The 20,539-nt window shown below is 54.1% G+C and overlaps 1 protein-coding gene across 1 annotated transcript in view; it reads left to right on the top strand.

Annotated features, from left to right (window-relative positions):
- The first annotated feature begins 1,249 nt into the window (after nucleotides 1–1,249).
- KLB (klotho beta) overlaps nucleotides 1,250–20,539 on the top strand; it is a 246,710-nt gene continuing 227,420 nt past the window's right edge. Inside the window, exon 1 of the mRNA XM_085642248.1 lies at nucleotides 1,250–3,287. Within this exon, the coding sequence (XP_085498374.1) occupies nucleotides 2,601–3,287 (687 nt within the window). The 5' untranslated portion in view covers nucleotides 1,250–2,600. The remainder of the gene's footprint in view (nucleotides 3,288–20,539) is intronic.

Genomic DNA, 20,539 nt, shown 5'->3' with positions numbered 1-20,539 from the left:
AAATATGTTTATGAAATGTGTCATATTGGACGTGATGTTTGTTCTATGATTTACAAAGCAAACATGTTCAGGGCTCGGCTAGTGCAAGGGCTGTGGGATCCGAGGCAGACCCTTGGCTCGGCTCGGCTCTGGCTCTGGCTCGGCCCTCCCTTATAATATCGCGCTGCGCACACACATTTAACACGCCCGAGTTTGATCTACACTAAAAACCACAGCCGCACGCGTTCACCGCTCTTCTGCGAACGTCTCGCGTCACAGCTGGCGCTTTCACGAACTAACGCGTGTCGGATATTATATGTGGAGCATTTAGAAGCCTGCACGTGATTATTCTGTTTCTTCTAAGCTTTTCAATGATGCGCTCGAAACGCAGAAGCTCAAAGATCTTAGCTGCTCATCTGCAGGTTCTTCGAAATTGTTTCTTAAAGAGTCCACCCGTTAGGTTTCAATGTTTACAGTAATTTAATAAAAGGATAATAGCAAGTGCAATTATGACTAAAGGTCAGATAAACAACAGTGATAAATTCATAATAATAGCAATTGTAAACATAATGACTTATTTATTTTACTATTTGATATCATAGAATATATTGCTTCCTACCACTGCTAATAAAAATTCATCTTAATCAAGTATGTTTTTATGTTGGACAGATCATTTCGGAGGTGCAATAGCAGCAACCTTCCTTCGAGTGTTACCTGCTTACCGACAAAAATGATTGATTATCAAATCCTAATGATTTAAACATGCTAAACTAAAATTAATTTAATAATAAATTACTTGATCTGGAAAGTGATTATGAGTAAAGAACCGTATTATTAACGACACTCGACAATGGTGTGACATGTACCAACGGTTCAGCTGCCCTCGCGGCCCGACCTGCGGCCCCCTCGACCCCCACAGTGCCATTAGGCCCGCGGACCCCCTAACCCTCCCCCCCCCCCCTCTCCCCCACAGCGCTGTTCGTCCCGCGGGCCCCCTCGCCCCCACAGCGCTGTTCGGCCCGCAGGCCCCCTCGCCCCCCACAGCGCTGTTCGGTCCGCGGGCCCCCTCTGCCCCACACACACACACACAGCGCTGTCCTGGCACAACGCGCCCCGCGGTCATTAAAATCGGCGCTGTCAGCGGTGCCTGTGAAGTGACGCGCTCTGCGGGCGCTGCCACGGACGCGCGGCATGAGGGCCACCCCCGGTGCCAGGCCCGTCCCGGGCGCACAGTTCAGGCTAATCATTGACAGCCCTTTACAGCCTCGGCGCTGCGCAGATAAGGGAGAGGAGCACCGGGGCTGGCAGGAGCAGCACCGGGTACAGGGAGAGCACTGGTGACACCAGGAGAGCACAGAGCAGTGCTGACACCAGGAGATATCACTGGGTACAGAGCACTGCTGACCCCAGAGGAGCACCGGGGCTGGCGAGGAGCAGCACCGGGCACAGAACACTGGTGACACCAGAGGAGCACTGGGCACAGGGAGAGCACGGGTGACACTAGAGGAGCACCACGGCAAGACTAGTACTGAGCTCAGGGTAACCGCTGGACACCAGAGGAGCACCGCTGAGCGGACGGGAGTACTGGTGCCACCGGAGGAGCACTAGTCCAGCGAAGCGATGGCACCATCAGAGGAGCGCTGGGCACCCGCAAAGGGCAGTGTGACAACAGAGGAGCACCAGTGACAGGAAAGTCGCAGCGCCAGGCACAGGGGGGCATAGGTACCACCAGAGAGGGGGCAGGAGAGGAGCAGTGGGTGCAGGAGTGCAGCACCATGGACACATGAGGAGGGCAGGCGAGGAGAGCACAGCGGGTGCCTGAGGAACACTGTCACAGGACTCTACTGGTCACAGGAGAGAAGCACGGCCGGTACCCGAGGAGCAGAGGAGAGAAGCACGGCTGGTACCTGAGGGGCACAGGAGAGAAGCACTGCGGGTACCCGAGGAGCAGAGGAGAGAAGCACGGCGGGTACCCGAGGGGCATTGGCACAGGAGAGGAGCACAGTGGGTGCCCGAGGAGAAGGGGCACAGAAGAGAAGCACAGTGGGTACCTGAGGAGCATTGGCACAGGAGAGGAGCACAGTGGGTACCTGAGGAACATTGGCCCAGGAGAGGAGCACAGTGGGTACCTGAGGAGCATTGGCACAGGAGAGGAGCACAGTGCGTGCCCGAGGAGCACAGCGGGTACCAGAGGGGCACAGGAGGGGAGCACAGGAGAGGAGCACAGTGGGTACCTGAGGGTCACAGGAGGGGAGCAAAGGTGCACAGTGGGTACCACAGGAGGCACGTGAGAGGAGCACAGTGGGCACCTGAGGGGCATTGGCACAGGATAGGAGTACAGTGGGTCCCTGAAGAGCAGTGGCACAGGAGAGGTGGATCGGTGAGAGAGCACTGGGCACAAGGGAGAAGCACAGTGGGTGCCCGAGGAGAAGGGGCACAGGGGAGGAGCACAGCGGGTGCCTGGGGAGCAGTGGCACAGGACTGGAGTACAGCGGGTGCCCAAGGAGGCACAGGACAGGAGGTCAGTGGGTACCTGAAGAAGGCTGAGGCGGACAGCTGAGAGGAGCGCCGGGGTCTGGACCGTCTCCCTCTGCAGGAAGAGCCTCATAAACCAGCGCAGCATGAACGCCCTGCAGGTGGCTCTCTTGGTCCCACTGATTCTGGGGGCGGCCCAGGGGTCCCCGGGGAACGGCAGCGCCGCGTGGCTCCGCAGCCCTCACTTGAACCAGAGTCAGCTGTTCGCGCACGGCTCCTTCCCGCCAGGCTTCATGTGGGGGGCCGGCAGCGCGGCCCCGCAGGTGGAGGACGGGGGCGCCTGGCGAGGGCGCTCCATCTGGGACGGGTTCGACCCGGAGGAGAGGGCCAGTGACAGCTACCACCTGTGGCACCGGGACCTGTGGGCGCTGGAGCAGCTGGGGGTCTCCTACTACCAGTTCTCCCTGGCCTGGCCCCGGCTCCTGCCGAACGGCAGCGCCCTCTCCGTGAACCCCTCGGGGGTGCAGTACTACAACCGGCTGATCGACTCTCTGCTGCACAGGGGGCTGCAGCCCGTCGTCACCCTCTACCACTGGGACCTGCCCCGGGCCCTGCAGGAGCGCCTCGGGGGCTGGGCGTCCGAGGCGCTGCCCGGGCTCTTCCAGGAGTACGCCAGCTTCTGCTTCAGAGAGTTCGGGGACCGGGTCAAGTACTGGATCACCATGCACAACCCCTACATGACGGCCTGGCACGGATACGGCACCGGGCTCCATGCCCCTGGAGAGAAGGGCGATCCGGGCACCATGCTCAGGGTGGCACATAACCTCATCAAGGTAAGCAGCAGCGCACACCCTCCTCGGAATAATGTCATTGTGCCCGACTTCAGCAGGGGAGTATAAGCAGATGGAGGGGCACACCCAGCACCAGGGTCAGGATGGCAGGGCACACGACCCTATCTGTGTACATAACTCTGTGCCACATGAGCGCCTCTTCCTATGGCAGAGAATGGCGCGCGACCTCAGAGACAGCAATGGCGGGATACACAACATAGATATACTAGTCTATGCAAATAACCTTATGCCACACGACCACACATTGGCACTGCACAGAACTCCATATTGGTAAAGCATGGGTTGGAACAGAACATAATCTTGTAAATAACTCCATGCCACCGACAGAATCATGGCACAGAACTCCGTCTAGGTAAAGCATGACATGGAGCATAACATATTCGATGTAAATAACACCATGCCACACGACAGCGTCACAGCGTGGCACGGAACTCCGTCTAGGTAAAGCTTGGCACATAGCACAATCTATGTCAATAAAACCATGTTACACGACAACGTCATGGCATGGCCACATCGAACCATCTAGGTAAATGATGGCAGAATGCACAACATCATGGAACACCTCGGCAGGGCCAAACCATGACAAGAAACACAACATCAGACATTACACAAAGCTACACGACCTCATCGTAGCATGACACACAGCATCGCGTAGATCACCCACTGCAAGGCACACACCAAGTACGCAAACAATCCTATGCCCATCGGCCACAACATAACATGGCACGCAACATCACCCATGCGAACATTGGCACGCCACACAACTTCATCAGTTTAAATACTGGTATGGTGCATACTCCACCAACATGCATATTTACATGGCACACAACCGAAGCTAGAAAAATAACACCAAAATATACAACATCACCGCATCTGGAACATTTCTTTGTTATGCCACATAACCTCGTCACGTTAATGGCAAGGCCTCAAGGCACACTAGGGTAAAGTATCGCATGGCACACATGGACACAATACAATGTCGACGCTTTGTACGCAGAGTTAAACGTGCCACGTATTTAAGAGCATGTGTGTTACACGTGATATTAAATGGCATGGCACACGTGATATACGACACACCTGATCTGCACCGCTCATCCTTCATCAGGGTATACAAGGCACGGCACGCCTGATGTATAATGACTTTTATATACCTGATACATACAGTGCCGTGTCACGCATAGCTATGTCTTGGCACACGTAATATACAACGGCATGACACATCCTTTAACAAGGTATGTAATGGTACAGTACATATGAAATGCAATGTCTTGGCACATGTGACATCAAATGTCACGGCACATGGTTCATCAAGGCATAGTATGGCATAAGGAACGTGTTGAATGCCATGGCACATAAAGCCACATTGCACGCACATGTGATATACAATGACTTCATCAAAATTGATATGCATGGCACATATAATATACAATCACATGGCACAATGTTCATCGATGTATGCACATACCTGGCGCACATGACGACGGCGTGGCACGCGTGATATAAAATGGGACGGTAGATCCTTCAGGATGGCATTTCACATATAGTGTTTAAATGATTTGGCGTATGTGATATAAAATCGTATGGAACAACCTTCAATCAGGATAAGGAAACGCATGATAAATTTTGACAAGGCACGGCCCACGGGTGACGTAAAATGACATGGCACAACCTTCAGCTACATAAAGAAATGAATGACAGACGTGATAAACAATGACGTGGGTCAGGTGATGTAACAGCGTGCACAACCTTCGTCAAGGTAGATAAACGCAACACCAAACGATAAACAGTGACGTGGCACGGCGTGCACGGCCTCCGTCAAGTTATATACACACACATAGCGCGCGATAAGTGACGGGACACGGGTGCTATAAAGTGGCACAACCTTCACTAAGGCATAGCAGGGCATGTCTCGGTTCCACTCACTGCTGCTGCCTCCAAGCCACGGGAGGCCTTGCCCAGGGCAGTGCCAAGGCCGACACGGTGACTTAACATTACAACAAGTGCTGTGCCCGCGGGGTGCAGGGGGCAGCGTCCACCGTTGTTATGGTGCTCTCTGCGCGGTTCCCCAGCTCGACAAGGGCACCGCGGCCTTAGAACAACCAAAGTCCAAATCCTGCGAGGTATGTTAATCTCACACAAATCCCTCGAGCTGCGGCCCGGGCTGTGCACACCCCGCTCTGCTATCCCGCCCTGCACTGTGCAGGCCTAGCAGCAACGGGCGAGTGATGGGAGAGCCCAGTGCCAGTGAGCGTGTACCCTCAGGCCTGGTCCGCTCCTCTGTCCTTCATGCAGCGTTCCATAGAGTGAAAGCTGAGATCTGACCCCATACATCATAGTCTGGGGCGCACTCAACTCAGCAGCAGACGCCGTGCCAAAGGCAGGCACTTTCACCGATGTTCACCACTCTGCCACGGTGCCACCCCGGAGCCACTTCACTTTAAACCAAAGCCAGCGAGAAAGCTCAGTGAGCTGAACGGTCGCCGCTGTCACAGTGCAGTTTACCTCCAGTCGGGAGTTCCAACCTCGGAAAAGCAGAAACAGTCCTACCCGTACATCGTTACACCGAGTCACCTAACTTAGGAAACCATAACATCTGTGGTTACACTGCATAGAAATGGCATACGTTCGGTATTTAGCACTACATTCAAAAGAAGGTGCTATTAACATGCTTTATGCGGCTTGCTATCGGGTGCTCCTGTCACCATCTTGCATTTCACTCCTTGGTGTCCCACTGCTGGCATTATGTTTCGCACAGATAGTGCTCTTTGAACCAGAAAGCACCGCGGTGCCCGGTCCCAGGCTGTACAGCACCGAGTTGGTGACGGCCACCAACTTGGATCCCTATGAGCCGCTGGTAATCGCTGGGTGCGCACGAGCCCCAAACCACGATTGAATCCGAACGGCTTGGCCCTGTCACCACTGCAAGGGAAGAAATACTATTGCTTGTTCCGCGCTCTCTTCACAGGAGGCGAATGTTTATAGAGCTGTCTATTTCCGAGGTTTCTGAATAGAAATATCCTCAAAAATACATACTAGCGGGTTTTATTGATAGGTTCTCAGTGAACAAACAAGACCATATTGTCATAATCTGTTCCGAAACGGATACTGTTTAGTTCTTCTGTAAGTATGTCATTTATTCATTTTATATTATTTACAAAATCTCCAAATATTTACGTTTTAATTTACAATTCATTATACATCAATATTATCAAAAATATGTGCATATCAAAATAGTCTTTATATTTTCTAAACACACATCCACCCCATACACACCTACTTACATTGATGTTACTCATTCCAAATTTAGGAATGAATCATGTTTATTATGTGGGCACAAAAAAACAGATACACAGCTATACTGCCTACATAACCTCCCCCCACCCGCCCTCCGCATCAGTTCAGATCAGACAAGGCCGTCATTCATGTCTCCACCTAGGGGTCGCAGAACCAGTTAGTCACTTCCCACTGCGCCTGGAGGCGTACGAGGAGCAAGATTTGCAAATATTTCGGGCACGTAACTTCCCTCATATCTTTAGTGAGGATCTGCAAAAAGGGAGCCCATAGCTTTGGAAAGTCCATGCCTTTCCCCTCCACACTTAGGGACAACCGCTCCATCGCTAAGAGTTGCCAAAGCTTCTGGATCCAGTCTCGAGGATCTGGAATCGTCAGCGATCCCCAGTGCGCTAAGACCACCTGTCGCGCTGCCAGCAAAGCCATCGCTATTTGTTTACCTCTTAGCGACTTCAGCGGGAAGAACTTAGGATGGGGAAGACCAAGCAAGGTGTGCTCGGGCGTACGCGGCAAAAGGATCTGGAAAGCTGCATCGATACAATCAGTTATTGCATTCCAATAGCGCACTAGTTTGGGGCAGCGCCAAAGCAAATGCACCAGAGTGCCCACAGAATCACACCCTCGCCAGCAGAGATCTGACTTGGAATTGTCCCACCTCTTAATGCACACTGGTGTATAATACCAGTGAGTAACCACCTTATAGGCAGATTCGGCCCCTGCTGTGTTGGAAGCAGTATGATGTGCCCTATAAAAAATGTGGTCCCACTCCTTGTGCGACAAGGGCCTCCCCAGATCAGTTTCCCACCGAACCTGCGCTTTGGTGCGGCGCCTCTGCGCTTGAGAGGTGATTAGGGCATAGAGTTCAGAGATGAGTTTACGATTGTTCGTTTTACACCCCAGCCATTTTTCGAAGGATGTCAGGGGACGGGACATTAGCGCAAAATTCTCCGTCCGCGTAACCCAGTGTACAACTTGCGCGTAGGAAAAGGCATCGGCCTCCAGCAACGCATGATCCCTGCGCAACTGAGGAAAGGGTATCACAGCCCCGCAATCAAACAGGGCACCCACCTGCTTACAACCCTCCTCCCTCCATCGTTGGAAGATCTGGGATGCGCAACCTGGCGGAAAGTCGGGGTTATCGACTATAGGGGACAAGGGAGAGGGAAACCTCGTCCACCCCTTCGGGCCCGCAAGGCGATCCCACACTTTAAGAGTCGGGGACGTAATCGGAGAAGAGTATAGCCCCCACGCTCTGTGCCAACGTGGAAGCCATAGCTCCTGCCATATGTTCCAGCCAGCCACCGTCTGATCCATAAAATTCCAGTGCTTGCTGGAAAGCGGTCTGTTCCACTCCGCGATGAAGCGAAGACATGTTGCCTGGTAATAGGTGCGCACGATCGGGAAGCCAAACCCTTCCTGCGCTTTCGGGGAGGTCACATGAGCAAGCGCAAGGCGTGGTTTCTTATTGCCCCACAAGAATCTATTAAGCAGCCCCTGGAGTTTGCGAAGGGCACCCGGCGGCGGGCTCAAAGGGAGCATTTGGAAGATATAGAGGATGCGCGGCAGAACCGTCATCTTCACCGCCGCCAGCCTGCCAAACCATGCCAACTTGAGACGAGACCAGGCCACCAGGGCCTTGGTCATCTGTTCCAGCAACAGAGAGTAGTTAAGACCGGCTCTTTTAGCAATAGAAGGGGTCAAGCGAATGCCGAGATAGGTAATATCCGTGGATACCCACTAAAAGTGAAAGTCTTGCTGGAGGTCCTGAACCTCTGTCTCCGGGATAGAGATATTAAGAATTTGTGACTTTGAGAAGTTGACCTTAAACCCCGCCAACCTTCCAAAGGTAGAGAGCTCTGTCGTCAGGTACCGCAGAGTCGTCCGCGGCTGCGTAAGAGAGAGTATGACGTCATCAGCATACATACTGATTTTATGGGTGTCCGCTCCGAACTTCAAACCCACCACATCAGGGTTGGAACGAATGTGCTGAGCAAAAGGCTCCATATAGAGCGCGAACCGGAGGGGGGATAAGGGACAGCCTTGTTGCGTGCCCCGGGCAATAGAGAACATGGCGGATTTGCAGCCAGTAACCCGTACCGCCACTCTGGGGGAGGCGTATAGGCAGCGCACCCATCAAATGAAATTGTCCCCAAAGCCAAATGTACGGAGCACCGCAAATAAGTAATCCCAGTCCACCCGATCAAAGGCCTTCTCAGCGTCGATTGACAGCAGAAAGGCCGGGGTATGCGATCTATGGACAAAATCGATGAGGTGCAATAACCTCTTGGTGTTATCCCCTCCTTGTCTTGAGGGTATAAAGCCTGCTTGGTCCGGGTCTATGATGGCATCCATGAGGGGGTTAAGACGGGAAGCTAACACACCCGCGAACAATTTCGCGTCAATATTAAGGAGCAAGATCGGCCTGTACAATCCACACTCCTTGGGATCCTTCCCAGGTTTGAGACGTACAGAGATGGCCACCTCAGACATGGAAGGCGTCACCTCCCCGGTATCGAGGAAGGAATTAAAAAGCTTTGTTAGAAGAGGAGCCAGTTCCACACAGAACTGCTTATAGAATAAGGCTGAAAAGCCATCCGGGCCTGGCAAATTAGCCACTTTGAGCCGCGCAATCGCTGAAATCACCTCCTCGAGACGGATAGGAGAGTCTAGATCATCGGCCGATGACTTAAGTAAGGGAGTGACATTACTGGAGGACAGATAGTCGCTTGGATCAGGCAAAGGGGCGTCTTCTGTTGAGTAAAGGTGCTGGTAAAATTGACGTAATGTGTCAGCAATCAGTGCATCCATGGTATGCTCCACCGCATTCGAACCCCGGATGATAGGGATGGCAGAAATTTGCGCCTGCACTCGTAATCGATGCGCCAGCATCCTCCCACCCTTATCTCCACTGAGGTAGAATTTATGCCTCAGCCGCAAGAGCGCGTATTCAGCCCTATCCAAATCCAAGTGCTTCAGCATACAGCGCCGAGTTTCCAACTCCCTCCACACCCTCGGCGCCCCAGTGCGCTTGTGAACCGCTTCTAATTCCTCAACCGCTGCCTCTAGCTCCCCGCGTTTCTGTTTGCGGAGTCGCATAAAAGACGCAGAAACCGCAATAAATTCCCCACGAACTACGAGTTTTAGGGCTTCCCAGACCGACGCAAGGGGCGTGCTGTCATGCGCATTCTCAGAGATATAGTGCTTAATAACGGTTCGGATCCTTTGAATGACTTAATCGGAATGAAGCAGAGAATCACGAAGGCGCCAGCCCGGAGAGTAATAGTCGCAGCGCGCAAATGAGGGAGAAGAGATGCAGAGGCCAGAAAGTGATCAAGATGTGCGTATGTTTTTTGTGCCACAGAAAAGTAGGTATAGTCGCGGTCTTTCCGGTGCTGGATTCGCCACACATCACCTAAACCGCAGTCAGAAAGCCACTGTTTCCCAGCACTTGACAATGCCCCCGCTTGGTTAGACCGCAGTCCCGACCTATCGACCTCCGGATCCATTACCAGATTTAAGTCCCCCCCAATCAGAAGCGCTGAATCCGGGGCGGCAAGAGCCTCAGATAGGGCGGAGCGCAGGAAGGGTTCCTGCCGTTCATTCGGGGCATATAAAAACCCAACGGTAAAATGCATGTCCCCCCACTGCACCCTGACTGCCAGGAACCGCCCCTTCATCTCCGCTATCGTAGAGACCAACTTGCATTGTGACCGTGCGCTAAAAAGGATCCCCACCCCTTTGTGTTTGGACTGGCCCGAGGACCAAAACTGCTGTGGAAAGCGACTATCCCGCATGCGCGTGGTATCTTTAGGCAGAAGGTGGGTTTCTTGCCGTAAACAGATATCTCCCCCAGCATTCTCTAAAAGGGACAGTATGGCTAACCGCTTGACCGGATTATTCAGCCCTCGCACATTCAAGCTAACAATAGTCAGGTCCCTACTCATCGATACAGAAAAGAAGGGAGCATCTATATACCGACCCCAACCCCCCCAGGATCAACCCTAATGGAAATCAGCCTCACCATTTGGACTATCAGCCGAGCACAGCCATGAACTGATGCGGAGCCCCCAAAAAAACACACTACTACAACCCCTATCAATGACATAGAAAATCCCTGAGCAAGACATAACAAAAACAAGGTAAGAAAAATACAGAACAGTGAGCACCCAAGGAAACAGGATTGAAGGTCGTCTCCTAAAAAGCCCCCGCCCTCCAAGAGGAAAAATCCCTGAAGCAAAAGGGCAAAAACTGGTACTCGAAGGAAAGGACAACAGTTTGTCTCATTGAGCAAATGTTCAAGGGGCTGCAGCTCATCCTTAATCCGAACCATAGGGCACCTAACAAGTCCCTGGCACATCAGGTATCAGGTATCCTCCCCTCCAGCGCCAGCAACTGAGCCCAAAAAGATGCCAAGGTTCGTGAATCAGGGAACATCAGTGTTGTCGGTCACCTGCGATACCGACGAAAGGACCGCCTCTCTCTCCAGCCGCCTGACAGATGCATGCGGCTTAGAGCTAGACGAGGGACCCCCAACCCACCGCCAATCGGAGGAGCACCTGCGCCGCCGCGGGTGAGCTTGAGCAGGTTCAGGAGGAGTAGAAGGGTGGTCCAAGCCCAGCGCGGAGCAGGCATCCTCAAGGGAGCAAAGTTGCAGGAGCTTGCCGTTGAGCTTAAAGATGAGGCGGAATGGATGCCCCCAGGAGTAAGGTATACCCCGTTCTCTGAGATGATAGGTAACAGACTTAAACGCTCTGCGTTTAGCCAGTGAGGAAGCCGCCAAGTCCTGAAAGAGAGCAGGCTGATGACCTCGGAACTGCACCGGATGTAAGTCTCTGGCTTTGCGGAGGATTCGTTCCTTAATTTGGAAATCGTGCACACAGACAAGGATATCCGGAGGGGGAGCCTTAGCACCGCGCGGGAGACCTACCCAGTGGACTCGGTCCAACTGGACAGCCCGACCCTGCTCATCACCCAGGATCTGCTGAAACAGGGCACTGATGTAGGCACGGAGATCATCCCCCTCTTCCTTCCACAGAACCGCCCGAATGCGGATATTATTACGTCTGGAGCGGTTCTCCAAATCCTCCATGTGTGCCTGTAGATCCAGATTCTGTTCTTTGAGTCAGATCATCTCCTGTTGAAGTTGGTGCAAGTCGTCCTCCCTACCCAGGTCATGCTCTTCAAAAGTCGCAACCCGCTCCCCTATGGCGTCGACATCCCGCCTGACATCCCTAAGATCCGAGGAGAGCTGGGAGCGCAACTTTTGAATGTCCTCTTTCATGGAGGAGAACAGCTCAACCATAAAGGCTTTGGTCGCTGGGGCATCCTCATCATCCACTGCAGGGGGGCCGGCATCGGGCGGACCAGGGGCTGCCTGAAATGGGCCCTTCAGGGCCTTGTCCCTTTTGCCTTTATTGGACGACATGGTGCAGGAAAGCGGCGGCGAACTGTCGCAGGGTAGCCCAGACTCAAGCAAGGGGAAGGAGCCGTATCAACCCACGACAGGGCCCTCCCACCAGGCAGGCCGCCGGGAAGCAAGTGATGGAGGAGCAAAGATGCCCGCAGCTAAGGGGACCGAGCCGGCAAAGGAGCAGTCACCCCAGCACCGCAGCGCCCGGGATCAAGCCAGAGCAGTCCAAAGAGGAAGTGTTGGACCTGTCAGCCCTTTGGGTGGTCCCTCCTCATCATTATTTATTTTGTCCCACTTTTGCCTCAAACCCTGTTTGACTTTTTCCTTTTTATTGGGAACCACCAGACTTTTTCGTGTTGCTACAGATTCAGGGAGCCATTTTAGCTACCCCTGAAACTTCTGTCTGAGGGCCTGGAGCACAAAATGGTGGCCTCCCATGACATCACCAGCATCCACTGGAACCTTCCAGAACCTTCCAGGAGATTCCAGAACTGTGTGACAGTTGGAAACCGTTTAGAATGTTGGGAGGATAAGAGAAGCAGTTGGCAGTTGGAGCTGGCAGTTGGCACCTGACTGGTGAAGAGAGAGGAGCACAACAGCGAAGGAGGAAGGAGTGAAGCAGTAGGGGTGGAAACTTGTGCCTGGAGTGGGGTCCATAAACCCACCCTTGATACTTGTCCCTACTGATGGATCCCAGCCTGTAGCCCTGTGTGGGAAGAAGACAGAAAACCATCCTAAGGACCTGGACAGCAGGAACAGGCCTTAGAAACAAGAAGACAGCAAGATCCTGACCTGAGAACTGGTTTCCCTGGAGCCTGGCGTCGAGTAGCCGAAGACCTGGAGCCCGAGGTGGAGAAGCGGCGCTGACTGAGGTAACAGACGTCGTACCCGGAGCCGCCTGAGGTCGTAAGAGGGCGCCGGCGGAGGTCGAGAGGAATACCAAGGGTCGAGAAGGAGGTGAACCGAGGTCGAGTGAGCGGCGTCATCGGAAGGGTGAAGTCCGCCCTCCGGAGTCGTCGGAGACCGAGGTAGAGGAGCACCGGAGGTCGGGAGTGAGGATCGCACTCCGGAGTCGCCCGGAACCTGTGTGGAGGAGCACCGGAGGTCGGGGGTGAGGATCGCACCCCGGAGTCGCCGGAAGTCGACAGCGAGGCCAGGCCGGCCGACGTCATCGGAGCCAAGAGCGCCATCGGACCGGAGCCGCCCGAAGTCGACATCGTGTGAAGAGACTGCCCGACGCCGTCGAATCGGAGGTCGAGTTCGAACCGAGGCCACCGACATCGGACCGGAACCGCCTGCCGGCGTCGTCAAAGAACTGACAGTGTGCCGAGGCCGCCGAGACCGAACCGGAACCGCCTCACGGCGTCGACACGACTCCAGCGGCGTCGGAACATAAGAAAAGGGCAGTAAGTGGAGTAGAGGGCGCCTAAGGCCCTGTGGAGACCTGAGAGACTACTCTGAGGGGCTAGGGAGGTGCTGAAACCCACCTGACTGTGCCTGGGGTGAACTGGGACTAACCTAGAGAGGTTGTGTGGAGAGGGAAGCCAGGGCATTGGAATTTCCCCCCTTTTGATCTACCTCAGTTTAGGCCTCAGCCTTTGCCTCAGCCAGGGGGTAGCCCCCCCTCAAGCCTTCCACACCCTACAAGCTGTACCTGGGCCAAATCAGCCCTTAAGAATTGAAGTGCCATCTGATTCACAAAGTGTACTGTATACTTCTAATTATTTATTGGGGATACTGTATTTATTAAGTTCTTATCTATTTATTGCTGCACTGAATTTATAGGTCCACAGGACTTGTTGGTGTACAGTATTTATTGGAACAGTATTTATTGGTACAGTATTTATTACCTCAAAGTATTTAATTGTCTGTATATATTGCACTTGTATTTATGCCCTGTTATTTATGATCACCCCTATTTATTTCAGCAAACAGCAAATATTTATTTGACCTGCTCTATTTAAAATGTATATACTGTGATTGTTATTTATTTTCCCAATCAGCAACTAAGAGAAGAAAGATAAAGAAAGCATATTTTCCTAATTTTTACGGTGTAGAGTCGTTTTTGGAACGGATGCACGCATGGTTATTGTATGGGTATATTGTATGCTTAGCACTGCGCCTGTTTCCTGACCACTCGAGCCAAGCTACCCCGTTGTGTCGGGAAGGTCCACCACCACCCTGCGGAGTGGGAGTGGGCTGTTTCCAACATAAATTGGTGTTCAGCGGTGGGATAGAGCTGTGCCTACGCATACTCAACAATAACTGTGGGTAGTCCATAGGCCTACACCGGGAGTTTTCTCAATTGCGGCCTTCCTAATTGTGGGTTTTTGTTTTTTCCAAATTTACTCTGGTGGTGGGAGGAGGTATTATTAAAGGTACCCCCCTGCATTGTTACTGCACAAAACCTGTCCTCTAACCTGAGTGGGCAAGATGGAGTTTGTTCTTGAAAATCTAGACACGTACACTGTGGCCCAACTCAGGGAGTTTTGCCAGCGAGAGGGGGTGTACTGTCCCCCAGGAGCAAAGAAGGGTGCACTTCAAACCAGCTTAAGGGCTTGGGGGGAGGCACGCAGGGAAAGCAAGGCTGAGGAAGAAGACAGGGATGGAGAGCCTGACCCCGAGGGGGCTGAGATGTACCAACCTGAGGTGGGGAACCTGTCCGCAGGGCCCAGGACACTTTCTAGGGGGGGCAGCCGTGCCTCTAGCGGGGGCTTGTCTGAAGTGGAGTTAGCAGACCGGAGGGAGAAAAGACAGCTCACATGGGACTTAGCAAAGCTGGAGAAGGAAAAGGAGGAGCAGAGGATGGCCCATGAATTGCGCCTGAAAGAAATAGATCTTCAGATTTTGCGAATCGGGGCACAACCTGTTCCCAATGGTGGCAGCCAAAACCAAGAGTCCACCAGGGAATCCAAACCTTACCTGCCAAAGGACATTGTAGCGAGCTATGGGGCAGGTGACGACATCGCCAAGTGGCTAGCAGCCTATGAGGTCTCATTGAGGGCCCATGGGGTTCCAGCGAAGTATTGGGGAGGGGGACTGTATAAATACATGCCTCCAGCTGGTAGGGATGCTTTATTGGCCCTCGAAGAGGATGAGCAAACCCACTACCCCACCATGAAACTGGCGCTCATCAGGAAGTTTGGACTTACTCCGGAAAAGTACAGACAGAAGTTCAGGGGTAGTCACAAACTGGGCACACAGAATTGGGTGGACTTCCTGGACTATGCAAAGAAGGCACTGGAAGGTTGGATTCAGGGCAGTGAAGTAAGGAACTACGAGGAGCTGTTTGACCTAGTACTGAAGGAACACCTACTCGAGAAATGTTTCCCTGAACTGCGGCAACACCTGGTGGATAGCAAGCTGACCAGTCCCCGGAAGCTTGCTGAGGAGGCGGACATTTGGGCTAGTACCCGGGTGTCCACAAGGGGGACTGGAGGGGATACTCAAAAGGCCGGACAGGGCGCCCCCCAGAAGAAAGAAGGAGGGGAAAAGAAAAAGGAGTTCTCCAAAGGCCCCCAAAATAACTTCCAAGGGAAGGGAACAGGATTCACCTCTAAGGCTAACCCACCCAGAAACCCTAATCCTGGCCAGAGTCAGCAGCCAAGGGTTGTCCATTGCTACGAGTGCGGTGGCGTTGGACACTATAAAGGAGATCCGAAGTGTCAGAAACGCTCACCCCCTCCCACTGGAGGAAAGCCCCCCGGAGTAGCTAGTGTAGTGCTCGGGGAGGAGATGCCCTTAACTAAAGGAAGGGAGTGGGCGGGTGTCACTTTAGTGTCCCTGGGAGAACGGGAGATGGTTCCTAAGATCCAGGTGCCCGCAAATACTGCAAAGTATGGGCAGTGGATCACCATCAACGGCCAAAGAGGGGAGGCTCTGAGAGACACAGGAGCCAGTATGACTATGGTACGTAGCCAACTGGTGTCTCCAGAGCAAGTCATTCCCGATGTACTCCACCCAGCCGCGATGGCTGACGGCAGAACCGGCCACTATCCCGTGGCTGAGGTTCCCTTTGAATGGGGGGGGGTTGCAGGTTCACTTCGAGTTGCCGTAAGCCCTGCCGTGCCAGTCGATTGTCTGCTGGGCAATGACATGGAGCACAACGCTTGGAAGGAGGTGGAATACCGGACTCATACCGAGATGCTGGGTACACCTGACTGGGCCTGTGTTAGCACAAGGTCCGTGACTACCCGAAGAGGGAGTTCATTCCGGCTGGAGCCTGGAACAAAGGCCCAGCCAGCTGCCAGTCAAGGGAAGAACCGAGGACAGGAGGAGCCTGCCTCGGCGTCTCCACCCCGTAGGACGGATAGGCCACCGGAGGTGGTGGACCAGGAGTCTGCGGAGGGGGACGTTACCAACCTGGAGAACCTGCCCATCCCGGCCGAGTGGCACGTGGAGGGAGGCCCGTCCAGGGAGGAATTCTGCCAGGGCCAGAGGGAGTGCCCTACCCTTGAGGGGCTTAGGCAACAGGCCGAAGCCCAGGCAGCAGGGAACGTTGAAGGGAACTACAGTGTTTACTGGGAGGATGGCCTCCTCTACAGTGAACCCAAGGCACCCCTACATGGATCCTCACGAGCCTTGGTAGTCCCTCAACGTTATCGAGCCTTCCTTTTAGAGTTGGCTCATGAGATACCATTGGCAGGACACCTGGGGCAAGACAAGACCTTCGCCCGTCTTGTCCCACACTTTTATTGGCCTCAGATGAAAGTGTCGTCCGATACCTACTGCCGGACATGTGTGTCTTGCCAAGCCAGTGGGAAAACAGGGGTGAAGCTGAAAGCTCCCCTGGAACCACTTCCTGTCGTTAGCACCCCCTTTGAAAGGGTGGGCATCGACATTGTGGGTCCGTTAGATCCGCCAACATCAGCTGGTCACAGGTTTATCCTGGTCCTGGTGGATCATGCCACACGGTACCCAGAGGCAATACCTCTGAGGACCATAACAGCACCTGTTGTGGCTAGGGCCCTGATGGGAATCTTTACCCGAGTGGGTTTTCCCAAGGAAGTTGTGTCCGACAGGGGGACCAACTTCATGTCAGCATATATGCGGGCAATGTGGAAGGAGTGTGGAGTGACATACCGGTTCACCACTCCTTACCACCCCCAGACCAATGGTCTGGTGGAGAGGTTTAATAAAACCTTGAAGGGCATGATCAGAAGTCTGCCTGAAAGCCTGCGGAGGAAATGGGACGTCCTCCTACCCTGTTTACTTTTTTCTTACAGGGAAGTGCCACAGAAGGGAGTGGGCTTCAGCCCCTTCGAGCTTCTGTATGGGCACCCTGTACGCGGACCTCTTAACCTGGTGAGAGACGGATGGGAAAGAACTCCCAGAAAGCTCCCCCAGGATGTGGTGAGCTACATGCTGGCCTTCCGGAGCCAAATGGCTAAGTTGTGGAAGCAAGCTTCTGACAACTTGGAAGCCAGCCAAGCAGTAATGAAGGCGTGGTATGACCACAACGCTCACCCGGTGGAGTTGGAGCCTGGCCAGAAGGTGTGGGTGATCGAACCAGGAGAGCTTAGTGCCCTCCAGGATCGCTGGTCAGGACCCTTTGAGGTGTTGGAGAAGAAGGGTAAGGCTACCTACTTGGTGGACCTGAAGACCCCTCGTCAGCCCCTGCGGGTGCTGCATGCCAACCGCCTCAAACCCCACCACGAGAGGCCCGAAGTCATCTTGATGATGGTGACTGACGGAGGAGAGGACGTGGAAAGCGAGCCTCTCCCTGATCTGTTTGCGTCTCAAGAGAAGGATGGGTCGGTGGAGGGAGTGATTCTCTCCCCATCTCTAACTCCTGAACAGCAGGAGGACTGTCGCCAGGTCCTGGGGCAGTACTCTTCGTTGTTCTCCCTTGTCCCGGGTAGGACTCACCTGTGCGTCCATGACGTGGACACAGGAGACAGCCCACCTGTGAAGTCCAAGATCTACCGGATGTCAGACAAGGTGAAGGCCAGCATTCATAGTGAAGTCACTAAGATGCTGGAGCTAGGAGTGATTGAACCTTCTAGCAGCCCCTGGTCTAGTCCGGTGGTGTTAGTACCGAAAGCTGCACCACCGGGTGCCCAACCAGAACTGAGGTTCTGTGTGGACTACCGGGGATTGAATTCAGTGACAAAGACTGATGCACATCCGATCCCAAGGGCGGATGAGTTGATTGACCGGCTGGGAGCTGCCCAATATCTAAGTACCTTTGACCTTACTTCAGGGTACTGGCAGATCTCTTTGACTAATGGAGCAAGGGAAAGGTCAGCCTTCTCCACGCCCAATGGCCACTACCAGTTCTGTGTGATGCCCTTTGGGCTCAAGAACGCACCTGCCACGTTTCAGCGCCTGGTAAACCAGATCCTCACCGGAATGGAGAGTTTCTCTGCTGCTTATCTGGATGACATAGCCGTCTTCAGTAACAGCTGGGAGGATCACTTGCGTCACCTGCAAGCTGTTCTCCAGGCCCTGAGACAAGCTGGATTGACGATCAAGGCCAGCAAGTGCCAGATCGGGCAGGGGTCGGTAGTGTACCTTGGACACTTGGTGGGTAGGGGAGCGGTGCAACCCCTCCAGGCGAAGACCGAGGCCATCATGGCCTGGGAACCCCCCAAGACACAGACTGAGGTCCGAGCATTTTTGGGCCTCACGGGATATTACCGCCGCTTCGTGAAGGGGTACGGTACCATCGTAGCCCCCCTCACGGAGCTCACGTCCAAGAAACAACCTCGGCGGGTAGTCTGGACGGAGGCTTGTCAGCAGGCCTTTGTGAGATTGAAGAAAGCCATGTGCGAGGCCCCGGTCTTAAGGGCCCCAGACTTTTCCAAGGAGTTCATTGTCCAGACAGATGCATCAGAACATGGCATTGGGGCAGTGTTATCGCAACTCAACGAAGAGGGTCTGGATCAACCCGTGGTCTTCCTATCCCGGAGACTACTTCCCAGGGAACAGAAGTGGAGTGCAATAGAGCGTGAAGCCTTTGCAGTGGTATGGGCTCTGAAGAAGTTGCGGCCATACCTGTTTGGCTCGCACTTCCTGGTTCAGACCGACCACCGACCCCTTCGTTGGCTGATGCAAATGAAGGGGGAGAATCCCAAGTTGTTGAGGTGGTCTATTTCCCTACAGGGGATGGACTTTCAGGTGGAACATCGGCCTGGAGTGGACCACGCCAATGCAGACGGTCTCTCAAGGTATTTCCGCCTTAGTGATGAGAACTCCCAAGGGGTTGGGTAGCTCTCCCCACTTTCAGCTGGGGGGGACGCGTGTTGGACCTGTCAGCCCTTTGGGTGGTCCCTCCTCATCATTATTTATTTTGTCCCACTTTTGCCTCAAACCCTGTTTGACTTTTTCCTTTTTATTGGGAACCACCAGACTTTTTCGTGTTGCTACAGATTCAGGGAGCCATTTTAGCTACCCCTGAAACTTCTGTCTGAGGGCCTGGAGCACAAAATGGTGGCCTCCCATGACATCACCAGCATCCACTGGAACCTTCCAGAACCTTCCAGGAGATTCCAGAACTGTGTGACAGTTGGAAACCGTTTAGAATGTTGGGAGGATAAGAGAAGCAGTTGGCAGTTGGAGCTGGCAGTTGGCACCTGACTGGTGAAGAGAGAGGAGCACAACAGCGAAGGAGGAAGGAGTGAAGCAGTAGGGGTGGAAACTTGTGCCTGGAGTGGGGTCCATAAACCCACCCTTGATACTTGTCCCTACTGATGGATCCCAGCCTGTAGCCCTGTGTGGGAAGAAGACAGAAAACCATCCTAAGGACCTGGACAGCAGGAACAGGCCTTAGAAACAAGAAGACAGCAAGATCCTGACCTGAGAACTGGTTTCCCTGGAGCCTGGCGTCGAGTAGCCGAAGACCTGGAGCCCGAGGTGGAGAAGCGGCGCTGACTGAGGTAACAGACGTCGTACCCGGAGCCGCCTGAGGTCGTAAGAGGGCGCCGGCGGAGGTCGAGAGGAATACCAAGGGTCGAGAAGGAGGTGAACCGAGGTCGAGTGAGCGGCGTCATCGGAAGGGTGAAGTCCGCCCTCCGGAGTCGTCGGAGACCGAGGTAGAGGAGCACCGGAGGTCGGGAGTGAGGATCGCACTCCGGAGTCGCCCGGAACCTGTGTGGAGGAGCACCGGAGGTCGGGGGTGAGGATCGCACCCCGGAGTCGCCGGAAGTCGACAGCGAGGCCAGGCCGGCCGACGTCATCGGAGCCAAGAGCGCCATCGGACCGGAGCCGCCCGAAGTCGACATCGTGTGAAGAGACTGCCCGACGCCGTCGAATCGGAGGTCGAGTTCGAACCGAGGCCACCGACATCGGACCGGAACCGCCTGCCGGCGTCGTCAAAGAACTGACAGTGTGCCGAGGCCGCCGAGACCGAACCGGAACCGCCTCACGGCGTCGACACGACTCCAGCGGCGTCGGAACATAAGAAAAGGGCAGTAAGTGGAGTAGAGGGCGCCTAAGGCCCTGTGGAGACCTGAGAGACTACTCTGAGGGGCTAGGGAGGTGCTGAAACCCACCTGACTGTGCCTGGGGTGAACTGGGACTAACCTAGAGAGGT

This window comes from Triturus cristatus, chromosome 2_2 (assembly GCF_964204655.1).
Source record: "Triturus cristatus chromosome 2_2, aTriCri1.1, whole genome shotgun sequence".
NCBI lineage: Eukaryota > Metazoa > Chordata > Amphibia > Caudata > Salamandridae > Triturus > Triturus cristatus.
The sequence above is the reverse complement of the archived record's forward strand: the minus strand, read 5'-3'. Positions and strand labels throughout refer to the sequence as shown.